This window comes from Marmota monax, unplaced genomic scaffold (genome assembly GCF_021218885.2).
Source record: "Marmota monax isolate L192 unplaced genomic scaffold, Marmota_monax_Labrador192_F-V1.1 WCK01_AAM20220418_F8-fsc00016, whole genome shotgun sequence".
In the NCBI taxonomy this organism is placed as follows: domain Eukaryota; kingdom Metazoa; phylum Chordata; class Mammalia; order Rodentia; family Sciuridae; genus Marmota; species Marmota monax.
Genome location: NW_026695209.1, coordinates 18,635,997 through 18,657,844, shown reverse-complemented (window position 1 = coordinate 18,657,844; position 21,848 = coordinate 18,635,997). Strand labels below are relative to the sequence as shown.

Sequence of the window (21,848 nt, the reverse complement as noted above, 5' to 3'; positions counted from 1 at the left end):
TTGTAACATCTTATGTATCATAGTCAAAGAACAAATACTGCAGAGAAGGGATGACATTAGCAGTTAGTTTAAAAGTTATAAGACATTAAATACAATGGGTATGTGGCATTGGTTTCCCCACACTTAATGTCTACAAGATATAATATTTACATTTTTGGAAATATTTGATTGCAAATCAGACTGTGAGACATTGAGCTGCGCAGTGACTGTTAGCATTTGTGCACAAATACCATTTTTCTCAAATACCATTTTCAAATCACTGTTACTTTTAATTGAAGATTAAATTAGCTCTTCTCTAACCATTACATTTTTAATGTAATTTTCTTTAAATGTCATCATTTTAAAACTGCCTTAATCTTTGATCTTCAAAAATAACCATTTCTGTTGGTATATCTGAGTTGGGGTTTTTATTTGTTTATTTTGTTTTGTTTTGTTTTTAATGTTGTAAGAATTCTTCACTGCAAAAACCTTAGGAGAAAACATTGTGTTCATTTGCAGAGTTCAGATGCATTGGACATATAAGTCTTATCCAAGGCAAATGAACTCTTCCGTTCTTTCATTTTTTATTTATTTATTTTTTTTGCTTTGCATCTTTTATTCTGGTCCTAATCTCCAAAAGACTTTTTATTTTTTTATTCATCAGTTAATGTTTTATTTAAAGATAAAGTGACTATGGTAAAATATTAGCAAACTGAGAAATAGAGATTGTCACAGTGATGACAACCTGTAATGCTTTTACTGTTTACTTTGTTAATAGTTAAATGTTGTTACATAAAGAATAACACATAGATAAGCACCAAAGAGTTCAAATCATTTCTAAATTTTATAAAACTTAAATCATCTGTAGGTACACCAGAAAATATCTTAGAAATACACGCACATTGGTCTACTATTGTTTTCTTATTCATTATATATTCTTTTATTCAACCATTATTGCCAACTACTTTGTCCAATGGCAACTACTTAGTGTGAGAAATTAAAAACCATATGGTCTCTGCCTTTTAAATAGACTTGAAAAAAAAATCACAAAATTGTGTTAACGGTTTAGAAAAAAACAAAATGGTGCTATGATTGAAAATAGACAATCTATCATATCTAGGATTGTCAAGAAAGCCTGTTCATGCTGGGATTTTTAAAGATCTAAGAGAGAAAGGAACAAACAAGGACAAGAGTGTTTGGAGCAAATGGCACATTATAGACAAAAATTCAGAAGAAGGGAGGAGTTTGGCATGTTAAAGGAACTGAAAGGAGCCCTTGGCTGGAGCTCAGCAGATGAAGGGGAAAGGTGCAAATGAGATGAGCTGAAAAGGCAGATATAGGGAGGAAGGAGCTGAGTCAGCCCTGTGCATGGAATGGAAAAGACATGCATTCTTTTTCAAGTATAATGAAAAGTTCTTACTTGGTTAAATTAATGAGAGGCCAAAATGTTCTTGGGATCCCTTGTGTTACATTTCAGTTTTTGTCTTAAATTTAAAAGACCTAAAAAAGGTGAGTTTATAAATTAAATTATCTTGATGCAAAACAATGCTTTGTATATTGCATTTATTTATCTGTGTAGATAACATTGTGACCTGCAGGTCAGCCTTCATTCACCACTTAATAATGCCTAAACATGGCAATAAGAGTGTCATTTATGTCATTTGAGTTTTAACCTTGGACTTTTTAAATAATATGGAGCCCTCTAGTGGCCATTGGTTTAAAATAGTCTTACATTGCTGTCAAAACTGTTTAAACTGTGAAATTAAGCCTTCAGAGACCTATTAGAGTTTAAAAATAACTGTAAATTTAGTCAAATGTGAGACTGTATTATGTATATGTCACTCTGATATAACGACAGCATTTCAACATTCTTTCAATTGCACTGACATGATTCTGTTGACTTAGGTGTACATTCCAAGCCGAGTGGCCCTCATCCTTCAGAATGTGGATCTGCCTAACTGAAGAGGCCTGATTTCAGCTCCACCATATGCATATGTGAGCTTTGTTTGCTTCTTCTGTCACAGAATTTATAATGTATAAGTTTTTCAAAATACAGTTTGTTTAGCCAAATCAGATTGAAATTATTGCATATACCAATATGTATATACAACTTGAAAACAATAGGCGAGGGAGTGTATTTCAAATTTTAAGGATCCAAATTTCCAAGCCATTTGAACAGCTAGAAATCATGTATTAAAAATGTTATACTTTGCATCCAGTTATGTGATCCTTTCTGATTTCAAATTTGAATTATTCATTATGTATAGTTATTTCTATTGAATGTATACAGATGGATATTTGGTGGCCTTATTTGTTCTAATATCTATTAGCCTAAATTGTGAGGTACTAAGTTTGTTTCTCTGCTTTTACAAATTGTATTAATAAATATTGTAATAATATGTAGTGATAATGTAAAATTAAGAATTATATCAAAGATAATGTAAGAACCTTACCTATCAATTTACTCACGCCTTGTATTGCATTAAATTTTATCTTGTTATCTCCTGTTCACATAGTATTTTGGTTGATGCTGATATTCTTAGTCTTTCTGAAGACCTAAAATGGCAATTGTATTATTTCAGCAAACGTCTTTTCCTTTTGATCAATAAAAATAAATTTTCAAGATTGCCTTCACTAGTGTTCGTTTTACTGTATTATTATAAGGAATGATTTGGAATGAATATTAACATTCTTTATTTCAACTCTGATTTCTTCCTCACTGATTCATTCACATGTGCATCTTGGAATGGGAAGCAAACAATTTTTCTTTCTTTATAAAACATTTTTGTAACTTAAAATTTAACTAGTCCCAATATCTAAGCTACTTTTCAGCTGTGAACGTGAGCACTTTTAGAAACTAAATTAACTTCTCAACTCAGTGGAATACTCCTTTATGACACTGCTCCTCTCTTATTTAAATAGTAGTTCAGTGGTCTCAAATCATTGGTAGGAAATTCATTCATAACTGAGAAATTTAAATGCTCTTATGAGAGGTGATGTATCTAACATTTTTTAAAAGATCAATTTTTCCATTTGCATTAATACTGATTGCTTACTTTTGTCGCTGTTTTTCAGCATGATTATTCATGTTTAATAATGATAATTAGGAGTATTTCATTAAAAACTCCCTCAGTAATGGGCAAGATAAGCACCAGACTTACTTTCGCAGCTAAATATATATCATCCACGTAGCTACTGGTCAAATAGTAGCATTTATAAGACCAATGACAATGCACTCACTTCTACTTTCATTTTCTTGCAATTATGGATAAGAAACAACAGTCATTAGTGCTTTACAATGAAGTACTGGGAGTGAAAGGCTATAACTCTGTAATTTGAGATATATAAACTTTTTGAGTAATGCTTGGAATACATAGGTCTGAAATTTTTAATTTAATTTCCAAGTAAAATAGTAGTGTGATTTCCTGAAAGAGTCATCTGTGGTGCTTTTCCCATTGTGGGGACTTATTTACATCCTAGTACTGTGTGATCTGTATACTATACCTGCTATTGATAACAACATGGTATGCAACCATGACATTTTGTGCTCTAGTTTATAATGTATTACAGTTGTATTTCTTATGTATGAAGAGATGATATTTCCCTATCAGGGATTTTTTTTAAATGACAATAAATACTTAGCATCTAGAACCTATTTTCTTTTCCTTGTGATCTCTGTGGCAAAGTTAAAGATCATAGTAACTATACCTATATTTTCATTATATTGATTGACTTTACTAATAGTTTATTTAGATTTCATTTGAAAGTTAAATTTTTGCCATATGAGTTAGTTACCTTTGTCAGATGTCTCCCCAACCCCCACAACAAAGAACAGCAATGAATATATGTTGCTAAGTAGGAGTTGTAAAAATATAGGCAAATAAATAAAACAATTAAGAATCCAAAATAGAAAATAGGGTTTTTTTTATCATAGCATAGATAACTTTTATAGGCCTTTCTAATATTCTAGTGTATTTCTCTGTAGAGCTCTTTGTTTTTATATCAGTGATTTTCCCACCATTGTGACATTTTGTGGCAAGTTTTTCTTTTTACTGGCCAAATGTTTTCAATAATCTCAACAGAGAGGTGCAAAATTTACTCTTTTGCCTTATACTAATGTTTTTTACTCTGATGTATTTATTACTCAGAAATGAGAATGACCTATCTTTGTTGTATTTTATAGAATTAATATTTTTCTATTTTTTAACATCTGGAAAACATAGATGACTACAGATTTCTTTGCATTATTTTCTGGTACCAGCAAATGAGGACTAGTAATTGCTCTGGTGTCCACAATAAGATATACTAATAATGTTTGCAATGGTTAATGTTTTAGTTTGATATTATCCTACTCAGAAAATGCCATATGTTGTAATAGCAAAAAAAAATGAATTGTAAACATTTTTCCTACAATGTTTCCCACTTTATACCACTTGAACTCTGAGGGTCAACACCTCTTGTATTTTCTTTTCTGTAAATTTGATGTTTCTCACTTTGCCCTGTTCTTAGCTGATGTATTCATCTCTAACATAAAATGAGGGATTTAGCCACCATGTTTCACAAGTTCAAAAAGTAACCAGTGACAATAAATTGACTTTTCTCGTGGCAACTGTAAAAGAATGCTAGTATTTTTTTCCCTTTTGACTCAAGCACTCCCCTTAGCAATATCAATTCAACATTTGTAACCTACCAGGGTTATAGCCATTGCTATGTGGGATTATGCAGGAGGTTGTCTGAATAAGGAAACTATTCTTCAAATAATACACAAGAGAGTGCAGAAAGATCCAGGGGGAAGTGATGGAGGGTAATGTGTTTTCCTTTCGAGTTCAGCTTGAAGCTTCAGGGCGAATATCTGTTCACCCTCTCTGGTCCTGCAGCCATTGAACCAGCCAATGAAAGCAACATGAAATAGCATTGCTACTGCTCTTCCTAGTAGGAGCTGGAGCAGACATACCTGACAGAAATCAAAATGGTGAGGCAGCTTTCTGCCTGGCCTTGTGCCTCTCAGACTATTTCTTTTTGTCTATTTTGAGTCATGCCCTGAACCTGGGTGCAGAATGCTGGGCTTCATTTATCTATTCCTTATAAGGGGACGAGCACTGAGCTATGAACTTTGCTAGGTAAAATATTCTGATGAAAGGAAATAGAAATCTGAGGCAGAGCAATGTCATGTCCTTTATTCAGTAGAGTTCATTTATCATTCACAATGTGTTAGAATTGAAATGTAGATAAATTTTCTCACTAAAGCCAGCCTTTAGGGGGAAAAACTCAAATGAACTCCCCACTAATTTTTCTGCCCTATTATCTTATTAATGATGATTTGTAGAGAATTGCAGGGAAAATTCATACTTTAGGGCAAAATTTCTTAATTGGTAGTGTGAGGAATTAAGATACAGTAGCTTTAAGTGTTTTTGGTATCTATAATTTAAAATTTTACATCTGGATTTTAACTCTGGGCAAAAACTGTGCAGAGGAAGCGATATTTATATATACAGAAAAATGTATTTGGTGATAGATATGCCAAAGGGCATGTCATTCAGAAGTTTATTTCTGACTAATTTTTCTTGTCATTTCTGTTGGACCAGAGAGAGGTGTTTGGCCCTCATATGTGCTATATAAACAATTTCACCTAGAAAATCATGCTGTATTTTAAAAGAACAGTGTGATATGGTCGAAGACCTGCATTCAAGTTATTAGTCTTTTGTTCCCAGTGCTTCATTGTAAAGCACTAATGACTCTTGTTTCTTATCTATAATTGCAAGGAAGTTAAAGTAAAAGTGAGTGCATTGTCATTGGTCTTATAAATGCCACTCTTTGACCAGTAGCTACGTGGATGATGAGTTGGTGATTGGAGACTTCTTCCAAATTCATTGTCTGGGATATATTGCCACCCTCACCTATTTGTGATTCAGGGAAGATTCTGTACTACGATATCTGCACTCTTAGGCTATGAGTTGTAGGCCTGGCTGCCTTTTACAGAAGTTTTACGTTTCTTCAAAAGTTGAAGATGAGGCAAGATGCCAGTCCTCCATTGCTGGATTTGCTTATGTTAGCTTTTCCTCTCAGTGTACTACTTTCAGACTTTGTGTTTATATAACACCACCTTGTGAATGAGGTTAGCAGTCTCTTTATGGTAACCTCTTATGGTAACCTGAACACTAAGTGAAATACCCATAGATGCTCTCCAGTGAGACACAGCAACCAGGTGTGCACAGTTTCTTTTCCTTTCTCTCTCTGCCTTTTCCTTAAAGCTTAATACAAGACTACTGCCAAAATGAATAAATGATAGAGAATTCTTAGGAATTGTAGAGAGTTCCTACTTACAGATAGTTGATGATGATATTTTGTAGAGAGTTCCTACTTACAGATAGTTGATGATGATATTTTGTAGAGAGTTCCTACTTACAGATAGATAGATGATGATATTTTGGATTCAAAGTCTATACTCTCATCAGAAACATCTTCCTTAAATAAATGTTTGCACAGATCAATATTAATTTCTTGAAGTTGGGGAGATTGTTCTAAAATGTTGACAATGTCTAGTGTTTACAGTATGTCAATGGAAAGCAAAAAACAACAAAAAAAGCTTTGACACCAAATTGCCACAAAAAGGTATGAATTAAATGAGGTAAGTGTTCAAATTGTGCAAACTTACTAAAGCAAAACAGATAATAGCTGTAAATGTCTGAACTAACTCCTCTAACATGTATTTATTGCCCGTGTGTGAATATGTGAATACACACAGACATATAATTTTCAAACGAGCTGAACACACACAAAAATTCACTGATTCCAATTTGTCTTAAGCTAATGAACCACTTAATCTCTATGTGTGATACTTGTACTCAATTGTAAATATTTTTCTCATTGAATTACAAGCATCAAATCTGAATAAGTGATTTTACTTGAATTTAAAAGGGGTTTCCAAATCTCTGCAGTGAACTGCAGTATGCATGTCAAAGCCTTTGGAGAATTTTTCACCCCAAACTCTTCGACTGTGTGTCTTGTTTTTCCTCCAGAAAGAGGGGGGAAAATGAAATAACTTCATCACTTCTTCATTCATGTCCTCTAGGGATTCTCTTTAACTGAGCTTGTAGACCCTCTTTCATTTCGCTCCAATAATATAAATGATGAAAATCACTGCATGTAATTTTGTTACACAGATGTCCCTAGCCACATTGTTAAGTATTGGTTAAAGCTAATTGTATGAGATACAGACCCCCTTTAATTTGATACTGGAGATTGAACACAGAGGTGCTCACAATTAAGCCACATCCCCAGCCCCTTCTATATTTTATTTTGAGACAGGGTCTTGCTAAGTTGCTTAAGGCCTTACTAAGTTGCTGAGGCTTGCTTTGAATCCAAGACCCTCGTGTCTTATCCTCCCAAGACCCTGGGATTACAGGCATGCACCACCACCTCAGGCCCCTTCTATTCTTTATTAAGGTAAGTGGATATCACTCCATGGAACTTTTCTATTTAGAAGAAGCGGTTGAATATCTAAGTTTTTCTAAACAGATGCATATTTTTAAAGACACAATATACCAGCTACTATATTTTAAATGTTTTCTCATTACTGTACCCAGTACTGGACACTTTATATGCATTTTCAGTCTGAATACTCTGTTAACTCTGTAAAATGATTTTATACCCTCTTTTGAGTCTAGGTTTGTGTTCATTCTGTTTTCTGCTGCCTTTCATGTCATTCCCATTACCAATCATTAGAAATCTTTATGTAAGGGGTCAAAAAGTGGCTCTCTCCTTTGTTGTTCCTTTGTCTTTAATGGAATCTGAATGTCCTTGATGGGGGAAGGGGGAGAAATTCGAACACAAACTCGAGGGTCTACTACCCCACATTCTTGGGAGATGGTGAAGACTGAGATTGGAAGACCACCAAACTCATTCCCTGGAACTTAAAAAGAGATCTCACACACACAAGGGGCCACCTGTTATCTGTGTTTCTGCACCATTTTGTGCTTCTTCTCTTACTCCTGTCCTCTTTTGTTGGTCATTTTCTTTATCATAACTCTATTCTGTCACATATGACTCCTCAGCACATCACTATCATTTTCTATATTGTCCCTGCCATAAGAACTGAGAATTATTTATCTCTACTTTAAATTCATCATTTAAAATATTTTTTATCTTGTCTTTATTCCTTTATATAAATTCTTCATTCTACTCATGTAGAGGGAAACAATTATAAGTCAGATATTTAAAGACAAATACTGCATGATCTCACTTGTGGAATCTAAAAAGGGTGGAGCTCATGGGAGCAGAGAGTAAAATGTGATTTCTTGGAGCTGGGGTTAGTGCGAGTGGGAGAGAGGTGTTGATCAAAGGGTATGGAGTCTTGTTTGCACATAATGAATAAATTTTGTAAATCAATTACACAGCATGATGAGTATAGTTCATAGCAAGGTGTTATGTACTTGAACAAAGGGATGAATCATCTTGAATGATTTAACACAGATTTTTAAATGGTCAGTTTGTGAGGCAATATGTTAATTCACTAGATTGAGTCATCTCACAATACATATAACAAATATCATTTTGCATACCCTAAATATATATACAAATTTTATCAGTTATACCTCAGTAAAATTGAGGAAATAATACAAATAAAGGGGGAAAACTTTCTCTTCCCAATTATTTAATCATTATTTTAAACATTTATGTTTTATTTTTATTAACATGAGCTTTTCTTTTAACTTTCTATTGCTTTTGGTAAAACTTCTGCTTCTCTTATTTTCAATCTTATCTCATTGTAAATGTGTCCATCTTTCATCAGAGGTAAAGAACCTTGCAATGGAAAGTTTAACCTGGCACCAACAGCTCTTGTCTTCATTAACAGTAAACAGACGTCACATCTCTTGATCTGAGGTGAGGCAAAGAACATGACATCCACTATGGTGTATTTCTGCCCGGAAAGCTGGACCTGAATCTAATGTAGCCTTTAAAGCTAACTTTCAAATTACAAAAGAAATACAGGCACCTTAGAACAAGTTGAACTTCACTATGGAAAAGCAAACATAGACAATGTAAAATATAATGAATTGGTTTTTCAGCATGTGAATTACATGAAAAAATAAAAAGGTAGATGTCATTGTATTAAAGAATGTATAAGAGACAAATGTAATCATATTTGGATTCAAATGTAAACCAACAAACTATATTGAAGATATTTTTATATCAGGAAAATGTGAATACAGATTAAAGAAAAGATTTTACAATGAACTAGTATTAGCTTTATGATATAATAACATTACATGTCCTCCAAAAATGAGCAGCCACGGCTACAACTCTCAGCTAGAAGACACTGCACTGAAATTACAAATAATTACTAAAAGCTTAATGATTGGACAAAACAAAAAGTGCATTTTGATTCATAACATATTTCATTACATTTAATGGGGGCCCTCCTCTTATAGCTTGACCTTCTGCAATATATGGCCTCCAAAGTCATGAAGGAAGAAAATTATGGAGGCTTGCGAGAAAAAGTTTAGTCTTGGAAGTGGTACCTGACCTTATCCTGCCTATCTCACCCTCTTTGCCAAAACTCAGTAACATTGTCCTGTGGCAGGGGAAGCTGAGACTTTCTGTACCTAGAAGGGGGAACAGTGTAGTGAAAACATAGCATACATTATCACTAATTGTTAGCCAAGTTTGGGAAATGTTACATACCTTATTCCACTCTTACTTATGTTGCCAATTAAATATTAAAGAACTTAAGAATTCTAATGATAAATAAACCAGTCTAACATTGCTTAACTCAGTATTTCCCAAATTTAAAATTGTTTAACTCAGTCCTTATCCAGAAAGAATCTTAGTTGCTCCTTGGAGGAGGGGGTGGGACCCATTAGGTTTGATTAACACATTTTGGATACATGAGCTTGCAAATACAATGCTCTTTTCCCCCCACTAAGCTTCCATGACTGATAATGCCTTTCAAATTTGTGGGTGTGTGTGTGTGTGTTGGGGTTTTTAGCTTCTTCTATCCACTCCATCCTGCAGAGAGGCTTAGGAGAGCATGTTCCAACTCGGATGGATCAAGAAAGGTGAAAGTCAGCCGGCCGCCCACCCAGCCCTCCCCACTGGAGGACAATCAGATGCACCAGGGAGACCAGTCAAAGCAGGATCTCATTTATTGAGGAATCACACACAACTTATATAAGGAGTAAAAGCCAATCATTTTAAAACATGGAAAAGTGGGAACCAATCAACATAAAGGTCAAATCAGCAGGAGGAATTCACATGTTTACCCATACCATAGTTTCTAATGAAGAGCACAAGCTGTGCAGGAGCACGGAAGAGAAGTAAGCCAATCAGGGAGGCTTCAAAACAACTTCAGTGTCCTCCTACTGGCATTTAGCCAGGCGCCATTTTAGTTTTCAGCTGTGTGTGTGTGTGTGTGTGTGTGTTTTCAGTCCACTCTGCATCAGGGCCACCTTATCCAGAAGTTGAAATTTCCATTAATATAGTGAACTCATCACGTAACTATTGGTGGACAATTTTATCTCCTTACGTAAAGAATTTTCCCAGTCATCATTTAATTGGATCTTCCAAGGAATGTTTCCCTGAGTTATAAGAAATTTTAGATCCAGAATAATGGCCCACTTCTAGGAAGAAAGTAGAATATTATGGTAAGCATTTCACTTAGTTTGATATTTTTGGGTTGGTCTGGATTTTTGTTAGCCTATTTTCCATGCTCTATTACTGTTGCTTAGACATTTAAAATTTAATTTTATATCAGTTGGAGTTAGTATATGTATATTTATGAGCCATGTAAGTCATGGTTGCAGGAAGGCAGCAAATAAGATGATGGATGGATGGATGGAAGGATGGATGGATGGATGGAGAGATGAATAATATTTTAAAATATGGTCTTGGCTGTTGTGATGCTGTAGTCAGCAGCTATGTTTCCCCACTTTGCGACTGGTTGCTGAGGAACCACTTATAGTTAATGAGAAGCACAGGTGCTTCCCTTGATATTTCATTAGTTTACAATACAGGGTTTTCTAGATTACATTTTTGCCCAAAGTTGTGAAAAGTAGGATGTTACACCTCATTATAATGCATAAAACACTTTAACATACATATGAAAAAATGACAAATGTTCTGTGTATAGCAAAAATAATAAGTGCTTACGTGCATTTTCTCAAACTTTCATTTCTTTATAAATTTATATCATAAAAGATTGTTATACATCAGAAATCTGAAGTTAATATAAAAATTAAACTCAGTATTTGACAAAACTAAAAATCAAACTTGGAGACAAGAATATTGCTTATTTGTTTGTTTGTTTTTGGTACTGAGGATTGAACTCAGGGGAGCTTTACCACTGAGTTACATCTCTACCTTTTTTATTTTTTATCTGAGATCAGTCTTGCTATATTTCTTAGGGCCTTGCTAAGATGCTGAGGCTGACTTTGAACTTGTGGTCTTCCTGCCTCAGTCTCTGGAGTTGTTGGGATTACAGGCTTGGGCTACTGAACCCAGCTAAGAATATATATTTATTTACATGTAGTCATAGAAATGAAGATAGTTATATTCAATTTTAGTTCTGTTCTTTTGAAAGAGCATTCCTAAATAAAAATATTTCACGGTCTCCTCTGGTCAGTTATTTTTGGTACTTAATACTACTATAATGTGGGTCCTTTATTAACATTCTGGTTGCCTAGTCAAATGTCAGTTTAAAATAGATAAAGTTGTTATTCATTATTATTCATTCATGTATTAAGGCTCTATAACAGGTACTGGGAATATAAAGATAAACAAATGTAGAACTTTGCAGTTTAGTAAGTTGACTGCAGTTGCAAAGGAACAAATAGATTTGTTACTGTGGCAGAATCTACAGATTACATGTCTAATGTCAGTGGTTTTGTCTTCCACAGTAATATAATCATTATTCAGAGGCTGAAAGCGTGTTTATAGCCTTGTGACTATGTTTTAAGCAAAGAAGAAGTTTGGGTAGAACTTCTAGGTTGACTCCTTAAAAGGGAGAAAAGAAAACTGGGGCACTTACTGATAATAACGTATATTACGTTCAGCAGTTTTGAAAGTGAAGAAAATGGCTGGAGATCTCCATACATCTTAGCTATTTAGATATATAAAATTCAAGCAAGTTGGTGAGTGGTGCTGTAGACATACAGAAAGAAAGCATACTAATGTATTAGAAGTAGGAATATTATGTTCAAAGTACTTCTAACATCCAACAAAAACTAGTAGCCCAGAATGACTGAAGCAGAGGGTCTATGATGAAAAAGATAAAGAATAGAGTGAAATGATCTGTTATTACAAATCTATGAAAAGCCTTTGATTCCTAATCTAAGATTGCATTCTACTTCTTACAAATTGTAGAATCATTAAGAATTATTTACATATTAAGACAAAAATAACATTTAGTGTTGGGTAGACCTTAAAAAATCCCCTATTGCAGTGATTTCCGAAAATATGATATGGGAAATCTTCAGAAGAACTATTCAGTGTGTCAGCCTGAAACAAAGAGTTTGGACTGGCCAACTAGGTAAGGTGCCACAGCACCCAGAGACCCCTCTTCAGAATAACTGTACCTTTCCCCCACCCTTCTTATATCCATTAGTCAACATCGCACTTTTTTAAACAAAATATTCCAAGGTTAACATTTGAAATGTTCTAAGCTAAACCTGGTTCAATTGCTACTCCAGCGATAGTGATGGTCTGAGGCTAGAGAAGTTTCAATAGAACTATATAGGTGGGAATACTTATTAGTCATCCTAAAGATGTTTTATTCCTTTTAATTCCTATACTTTAAATTCTCAGAATATATTTTTAATGAGTGTATCCTGACATTTCATGGTCAATACCTGCCTTTTACTGGAGAGAAAAGAACCTGTTCTAAGTCTGAATTCAACTTCCATTGCAATTTTGCAATCTGTAGCCTTCAACTTTTGGTTGATTTTTGGATATCCTGATGGTACAAAACATTAAAGGTTATTTCAATACAAGTATAGGCATTTTAGTTTTCTAATCATACCTTAAACCAAAAATTTAAAAATGTAAATATTCTCTGTCTTTAAACTCAATGTAGGCATTTCCCCCCATAGTCCTTGTGTTCTTCTCTGTGTCATTATTTTCCAAGATCCACTTGGAGACTGTCCATATTTGCTTTCATAAAGCTTTATATGCATGTAACTACAGGGTGAGGGAATGTAAGGAAATGTTGGTTACTCTGTCTTAAGAACTGAAGTCCCATTTTTTATGAAGTCAGTACTGCCTTCAGATCTCACTGGGTACAATAACAGCACAAAGTTTCATCTGCAGGTGGTTCTTTACCTGTGAAGTAGTTCTAGTACCAAAAATTCTATCAGGCAGGGGCAATTAAGAAAACAGATATCACTAGAGAGATTGCAAGCACATGGTGATCTATTCTGGGGAACTACAGACAAATATTAGAAGGGCTGGTAAAGTAAAGGTCAGAAAGTTACTTTGGGCTTTCCAAAATTCCAGAAATGCAAGAAATACAGAAAAGCCACTGCTAATAAACTTAGCTCTCTGCAACACCAAAGTCAGTGATTCTCAGGAGGATGCCCAGATACTGCTAGAAGCTGCTGTTGATTATCACAGCTGCCTACGGCACTGAAGTGGGTAATTCTCAGGAGGATGCCTGAAAGCCACTGGCAAAACTCTTTCTGCCATCTGCTGATGCCCTGACTTTAAGCAGTGTAAGGAAGTTGCTCGGAGAGAATGCTCAGTATACAGCATAAGACACATGGGAAAGAATGCTGAAACTGAATTGCACCCGGTCTTTGCAGAGTAATGAAGATCATAAAAATGACTGTGCCAGCTAAAACCATGCAAAATGGTAATCAAGAAAAAATTAAAATTGTTTTTCAATCTTTGAAAATTTTTCAAAAAGTATTAAAAAGGCTCTTATTGTCAGTTATAATCATGTAAGGAAATGAAAAAATAACAAAACTAATATTTAGTGCATAATGTGTTAATTTAAAACATCAGAAGCACTGAAAACTTATTTCTTTGTATAAAATATGTCAAGAGTCATTTGAAGAGTTACTATATGGAGAGAACATCTTTTTTATGTCTGGGTGAATTGCGTTAGTCATTTCTGTGTTTCAGTTGGCTTCCAATGTTTTCGGCTTGGAACTTTTCAGTGCCATGAGAATTCCTTAAAGATTTTTGCCAGCATTACGTCCTTTAAGACAGAGTCATCCTTTTCATCATAACCACTTCCTTCATCTATGTTCGACAAACTCATCTTGAATAGGCTAGTGAAAGTCTAGCTGCACATCTGGATTCTCTCAAATGTGGGCAATTGTGCAGTATTCTTGTGATCTGTCATTTTTTTTTCTATAACACCATTTACATTTGATTTGGTTTACCATTTTAGCATTATCACTTGGCACTTATTGCTGCACTTTTGCCTTTGTTGACCAATTTCCTTGTTCAAGTATCCTTTTTGTGTAAAATGGCACATGGATTTATCATGGAAGGGAGACAAGTAGTCAACATTACTACATATATTACTGTCTGTACATGAACTGCAGATCAGACATATGGAGACCAATCACAACACTCTGTGAAGGAAGTGATTTTATTGGTCACTGATCATGATGAACATCTATAATTTACATGATTTGGGGACGGAAGAGATAGCAGAGTTTGCACTAGTGCTTAGTTAAAAGATCACAATTGCTGAAATTTGAAATAGTTGTTTCAAACCAGTATTACTTAACTAAAATACAGGGACTGAAATCTTTGTATATTGGACCTTGGGAAGAAAGGATTATTTGGTTTACATATAATCCCAAGTCCTATATAGAGAGTCCTATAATCCCTGTAGAGAGTAAGAGTTGAGAGGAAGATAAAAATCAATGGTAACTTAAAATATTTAAAGGTGAAAAATTGCAACACCAAAAAAATGAAATAAAAACGAGTGATAGAAAAGTCAAAGAACACAGAGGAGATTCATTTTGAACTTCTTGAATTTTAAATGCATTAAGCTAATCCATGCAAAAATATCCACTGGGCTACTAAAATTCTGATTTTTATCCAAGGAGATTTAAGAAATCAGAGATATAAATTTGAATCCCATACCCAAAAAGTTCTGAAGTCAAGTCAAGAGATAAGTTTGATGAATTCATACCATTTCAATAACTCCCATATATTTGATGTGTGGAAGACAATGAACCAAGATAATTGTGAGCATACGAATCTATAAAATGCAAAATTGGTTAACAAAAGGGAGTAAATGTTTAGAACAAAAATAAGGGTAAATGTAGCAAAAGGGAGAGGCAGTGGTAAAAAATGTTACTGAGGAGTAGGAAAAAATCCTCAATAAAACATCTTTAGAGCCAGGCACAGTGATGCATGCCTATAATTTCAGCAACTCAGGAGACTGAGGCAGGGGGATCACAAGTTGAAGGACAGGCTCAATTACTTAGTGAGACCCTGTCTCAAAATAAAATATTAAAAAGGCTAGGGATATGGCTTAGTGGTTAAGTGCCCCTGGGTTCAAAAACAAAACAAAACAAAACAAAACAAAACAAAAAACCGTCATTAGATTTCCAACTTAGAACCTCAATGGTGAATCTTTAAGGGAACACTGTCAATAAAATGCTGGGAAGTAAGAAGAGAAGACTGCAAAGATTTGTGAATTGATGGGCAGCAGAGAGTTGGTGACTAGCAAATGTGGTCTACAGATTTGAGGTTCACTTAAGAAAGGACAACTTTATAAAACACCTTGAAGGGGAAAAAAATTAGATCATTTTCATATGAAAGAAAAGCATATATTTTACTGCAGAAGAGCTAGTGAAGAATTCAAAATTGAAGATGCAAGTGCAGCAGAGGTAAAGAGGGTTGGAATTGAGAGACTGAGCATAACTTGGATCTGAGGAAGGACAATTCTCCCCATGAAACAAAAGAGGAATAAGGTATCAAGTAAGACCAAGGTAGAGAAGAGGGAAACCATTGGCGCCTTCATTAGCATCCTTGGAATAGAAATGGAGAGGTTACTCCATTGGGAATGAGGGAATGTCAAGTTGAGAACTTGTGAGAAACTGAAAACAGTTTATAATATTCACTGTATTATTTGTTAAAATACAGCTCAAATAATTGTTTAGTAGTTGTTTTACCTTTCCTAGTGGGTTAGAATACATGAATTGGACCCATGGATAAATTGAATTTTTATGATGTTTTAAAAATTTCTATTCTTAGCTACCTGAGAAGTGAAATTGAGGAAAAGAGTGTTCATGTTTCCAGAGATAGTGCTTTAGCAGGAGGTAAAGCAAGAAGAGTGACCTTTCCATGTTAGAAAAAGAATTGTTAAAATGGGTGTCTGAGTGAGAGCAGTGAAACAAGGTCAAGAGAATTTAGAATGTACAGTGACTGCAGGAGACGGTGCTGGCAAGTAAGTTTATTAAGACATGGCAAGAAATTTTTAGTTACAAAAAAAAGTATTTGTCTTTACAGGTATTCAATGATTGTTCACCAATGTTAAATACTTATTCTGCAAGTTCAAATGCATAGTAATACTCATACAACTCTAGGGTGCCTCTTCAACTCTGTATGTTTCTCTTTTTTCAGAGAATCATGTCAGACTGTGCCATCTTCTGCTTTCTTGGGTGGAAGAGTTTCCCCCCCTCCTATGGCCTCATTTCATTATTCACTGTAATTTTACTTTTGTTTCTTTTCCATCAAATGTATTTTCCCAGAGCTTAAAAAACAAACAAGCAAACAAACAAAACAACAACAACAACAACAAAAAAAAAAACACCTAATGTGAGAAAAGGGACACTTTGTCTTTCCTTAAAAAAAAAAAAAGACCTAATAAGTTGGTGTCTTTTGGAGGGTGAGCTGTAACAAGTTGCAAGTGTATTTCTTCTGCCTAATTACTTCCATTTGGTCAAATAGCTCCTAATAAACCATGAACTTGGTTTAAGTCATATCTGCTCATTTTGTGAGTTTAATCCATTATTCTTTGGAACCACCTGGTATAAGGAAATATTTGATTAAAAGAAGAAATCTAACTTTGGATTAAGCTCTGAGCTAAGAAACAGAAAGAGGAATTGGTTATTTTACATGTAAGATCACAGTCCTAAACTGGATGTTGACCAAAGAAATTTACTTATCTTATATTAGAATTACATAGTGAAGATTAAGTACTGTAACCTTGATATAGTCAAGAAAGGTATAAAGGCCAAATAAACCTAAAGGTCTGATATAATTGCTGAAGTTATTAAAACAATAACTTTGTATTTAACTACTTGTTCCCAGAATAGGATCTTTGGCCTATGGATGGAGAAATTATGTGCATAGTACAAAGAGGTAGTGCTAGAAAAAAGAAAATATGGCTCAGCATGCCAGAAGATCTAGAGACTTGACATGAAGAAGAAATGGCTTAAATGAAAGGCCAATAAGAAATTTATGTGTGAATAAGTGCAATGTATCTATGTGGGCTAGATAGCTCTAAACATCTCCCTTATTCACCTCTGAGCTAAACAGCAATTCACAAATACTTAATACTTTGACTATGAACTGCTTTGGATGTGGCAGTTGTACTAATGCTGAATAAAGGCAGAAGGGAAAAGTACTTACTCTGTGAGGCTTTTTAAATTCTAAAGAGGTGTCTTTAAACTGCAAATCTGATTAGCCAGTTAGTGATGGCACCACAAAAGGACAATAATTTGGCAACACTGAATAGATTGGTAGTATTGACATATTTTGTACTCAACACCCAATTAATTTCTACATGCCCATAATTTCTGAACATATTTCTTTCTGCCTACCCTAGTTGTGCTTCTGTTATTCCCCTTGCAAAATCCTCTGAGCCCTCCTTTTGTGCTAAAAGTCTTTGGGTTCAAAGCCCACTTTAAATTTCCTTAAGGGAGGTAAGAAAGCATCTAACAAATAGGTATACATTAGTTTTTAATACCATAACTAAAATGAATTTTATCTCCTGACCCACATATTCCCCTTCTTCTGAACTAATAGCTTGTAACATTTTAAAGTGACTTTATTTGAAGTTGTTTCATTGCTATGAACATTTCACATATGCATGCTTTGTTACCTTAATCATATCATTATACAAACTCAAAGGTCAATTTCTTATATTCCATGGTTTACTTTCTTTTTCAACACACAATGCAGAGTATAACATGGTTATAAATGGGATATTTTCAATTAATTTTGTTTGAACAAATCATCTTTCCCATAAAAATATTTTTACCTAAACATATAATTTACCTCTTGATATTTTGCCTTTGCATTTTATAAAAGGTTTGTGCAATGCAGTTCACAGACTCGAACATGCTGAGATGATAATGTAAATTTTGTTATGCAGTGGCTCAAACTAGGAAGGTTGATCAGATTTTTTTTTTTTTTTTTTTGTAGGTGAGGAAAGGAGAATGTTTACTCAGATGACTTGAATTTAACAGAAGACAATGGGGGAAAATGATAGCAACAGCCAGGGCAAAAGCCACATTCAGCTTTAGCAGAATTGTCTTCTATCCTAAAATGTGTTGTTGCCTGACTGTAGAAATTTGGTTTGTCTAGATTTTCTACAAGTTTGAGGCATAGGAATAATTTCATTACTTTTGAACCTAAGTCACTTTCACACTTAATTCCTCATAAAAGTATTTTCCAGGATATAAAAAGAATTAGAATTTCTTATGTTTGGACTGTCTTATAGTAAAGAGGTGGAAAATGGAATTAACTGCAACGAAATGGTGTGTTATGCATCACTTTAAAAATTATTCATTTTTTATTTCTTTTATTGAGTGATGGTTTTTCCTCATGATTGACCTTCAGATGATTCTGAATATTACTTTCTGCCACAGAACAGAGTAGACTAGTGGCTGTCCTTTCTAGGTTATAAAACTACAAATTGAATTGACTTTTCTCAGGTTTAAGGCTGAGGTCCCTGGGATGTCTTTTAATGGAGACATAGAAATTGAAATAGTCTAAACTAGCTATCAGAAAGTTAACATCCACCTGTAATCACAGCTTGTTTCTACTTTGGCCTTGATAATTTTAGTGATGGCTTTATTATGAGCTGATTTTAACAGGTATCTGTACTCCATAAGTGTATTTTGGGCAAATTCTGATTAGGAAAAGAATTGAGCAACTTAAAAAATGTCATAGGAAGTCATCAACATTTGATTAAATTCCTTGAAAATTATCAAGTCAATCATCCAAAAAATGCATTATCTTTTTAAGACACACTGACAGCACCAACATCAAAAAATGCAAGATAGTACTTTCTCTCATACAGCTTAAAATGTATTTTGAGAGGAAAACCTAGCAATGGGTTATAAGTATAAAACTGAGTGAAGCCAAAGGGCACAGTAAGTGAGCATATTTAAAATGATCATTTTTAAAACAGGGTTATTATTTGGCCATGGAGCAGGACAGAATTTAGATGAATAGATGGAAGAATCAATGTCAATTGAAGCAGATGAAATTGTATCAAGAAAGATGCAAATGTAAGTATGAACCTTGTATGCCAGAGGACAGAGAGTGTCAGCCAGAGCAGACACTCTGGAATATGGTGGGGAACAAGGCTGAAGACATAGATTAACGAAGACTTGGTATAACTGAAAAGTGTAGCCAAAGAAGAATCAATACTGTGTGTGTTCCTGAGTGACACAACGAGGGAGAAGGACATCATTCTTCTGCAAAGATTAATCATCTGATGAGTTCAAATAATTGAAAGGGGAAAGAGGTGGGAGTTGGAGGAAATAGTTACAGATTTCCAACTCAGCTTAACTGATGAGAAAAAGAGAATGGAGAGCAATGTGCAGACGAAACAAGTTGAAGCAAGACACATTTGAGCCTTATGACTTAGCTGCAGAAAATGGAAAACAGCAATTTGCCAGCCTTACAAATGGCCAAATATCTCTAATGAGTAATAAAATGCTCCGTGTGTTTATTTAGCTCTGCCACCTTGACTGTTCAACGAATTTATTCATTAAAATGTAATGTATCAATGTCAAGCTAGTATGTAGGAGGCCAGAAAATAACAGGAAAGTGGCCTCACCTGGCACTGCTCTCAGACATGGGAATGTGCTCCCATTACATTTTACAAGATGCCCTTGGTGACTACAGAACAGGGATTGAATCATTTTCATTATGACATAAAGTATTGCAGTTTCTTAGCACTTATTCTTTGATCCTAGTGCAAAATCCCTTCTTTCTTTAAGTTTGATGCCATATTTCACCCCTCCTCAGAGCTGTCATTCTCCAATCTTCTAGAAGGCTTAAAATATTTTGAAGCATTGATGCCTTCGTCTCTGTTCCTTTATATGCAAGTTCTGACAAAAGGAGCTGATGGGTCTCCTCTGAAGTCCTAGAATCCAGTGTGCTGATGTATGACTGCAATCGCTCATTCTGTCAATCTCTGTCACACCTATATTCCTTCTGATGCCAATAATTTCTAGATGACTACCAGCTGCCTTTACCGTCACCAAAAACATTTCATAAACTACTCACATCTTAACTCCCTTGCAAACCTCTTGCCACATCAGCCAAGCAAACCTCCAGTCGACCACCTTCCTTTACCTATTTGAGATACAGAAGGAAAATATCCATGATTATTAACCTCAGTCTGTTTCTCAGATATAGTTTTAGTGTGTCTGCCCATTGTCTGAAAAAAACAGCACACTGCCACTTGCCTAAGTCTTTGCTAATTACAGGGGTCTCCATGAATGTGTCTGTATTTCTTTGCAGCAAAAAAGAAGAATCAGGGTCAAATGAAAGATAAATTTGATTGCTTTTTTTCTGTATAACAACCTCACACTCTTTCCACTTCCAATTTCCTCTATCACCTTTTACTTCTCATTCCCCCCCCCGTGTACCTCTAGAATAGTAATATATCTGATACCTTTTTCTCATAGAATAGAAGAGTCTAGAGGTTTGCCATATGAAGTGTGGTAGTGCCAGAATTACAAGGAGATTTACAACTTGAAAATTCTGTTCTTCTAACAAAATATTAGATAAATGAAAAAAAATGAGAATAAATGTTAAATCGTAAGTGGATATATTTGTGGGTTATACATGTTTGGCAATAAAAGAGCTTAAATTCAATGTAACATCATATTTACACACTTCACTACTGTCCTGAGTATTATAATATTCTTTTACTTCAGAAAAACAGAATACCTAAATGGTTTCTTGACACTCTCATCAGAAGGGATTAGCATACAAGTTTCTTGTTCTGAAACATAACCTTTAGCTGACCAATGCATATAAGAAATGAAAAACAACTCTTACCCATTTCTTCTGATGTAAAAATATTTCTGCCTTCAAAAAAACTATTGTTTTATATCTGCATACATTAAGGAAAGCTTTACATAATTAAGGTACTTTCCTGATGTGAGCATACATATAAATTTAAAATTTAAGGCTAAGCAATAAAGTATTCTCTTTGAATTAAAGTGAACTTGCTGAAATGATTCATTAAGCCCTTAAAAATAATTCAACCTACAAGAATATATACTAATGAATATTTCCTATATGGTTTGCAAATTAAGTTGGAAAAAGCTACAAAGACATAGCTATCAATACAGGAATTCTGATAAATCATACAAATTTATGATTATACTGTGAAAGTTCATTAACACATAAAATTTACCTGGTTGCATATAAGTTTTGAGTATATAATTAGGAACCTAGTGAAGCCAGTGATTTAACACAGGTAGATTTTCCAATTTGCTCTTAAATTTCCCAAAATCTAAGTTTATCAGAGCAAATTATTACCAAAGGAAGCAAAGAGAATGTAAAGATTGGAATGGCTTTCTGGAAAATATCAAAGCCTCATGAAGTTCTTTCACCTTGTAGTTGGTTTTTGATGTAACAAGCCAAATGAATTTGGATTC

The 21,848-nt window shown here is 34.4% G+C and overlaps 1 protein-coding gene across 3 annotated transcripts in view; it reads left to right on the top strand.

Moving 5' to 3' along the window:
* The window catches only part of Gbe1 (1,4-alpha-glucan branching enzyme 1), a 277,952-nt gene extending 275,339 nt beyond the window's left edge, over window positions 1-2,613 (top strand). For all 3 annotated transcript variants that reach the window (XM_058574543.1, XM_058574544.1, XM_058574546.1), the window contains exon 16: window positions 1,885-2,613. In XM_058574543.1, coding sequence (XP_058430526.1) covers window positions 1,885-1,941 — 57 coding nt within the window. In that variant the 3' untranslated portion in view covers window positions 1,942-2,613. The remainder of the gene's footprint in view (window positions 1-1,884) is intronic.
* Window positions 2,614-21,848: the final 19,235 nt, after the last annotated feature.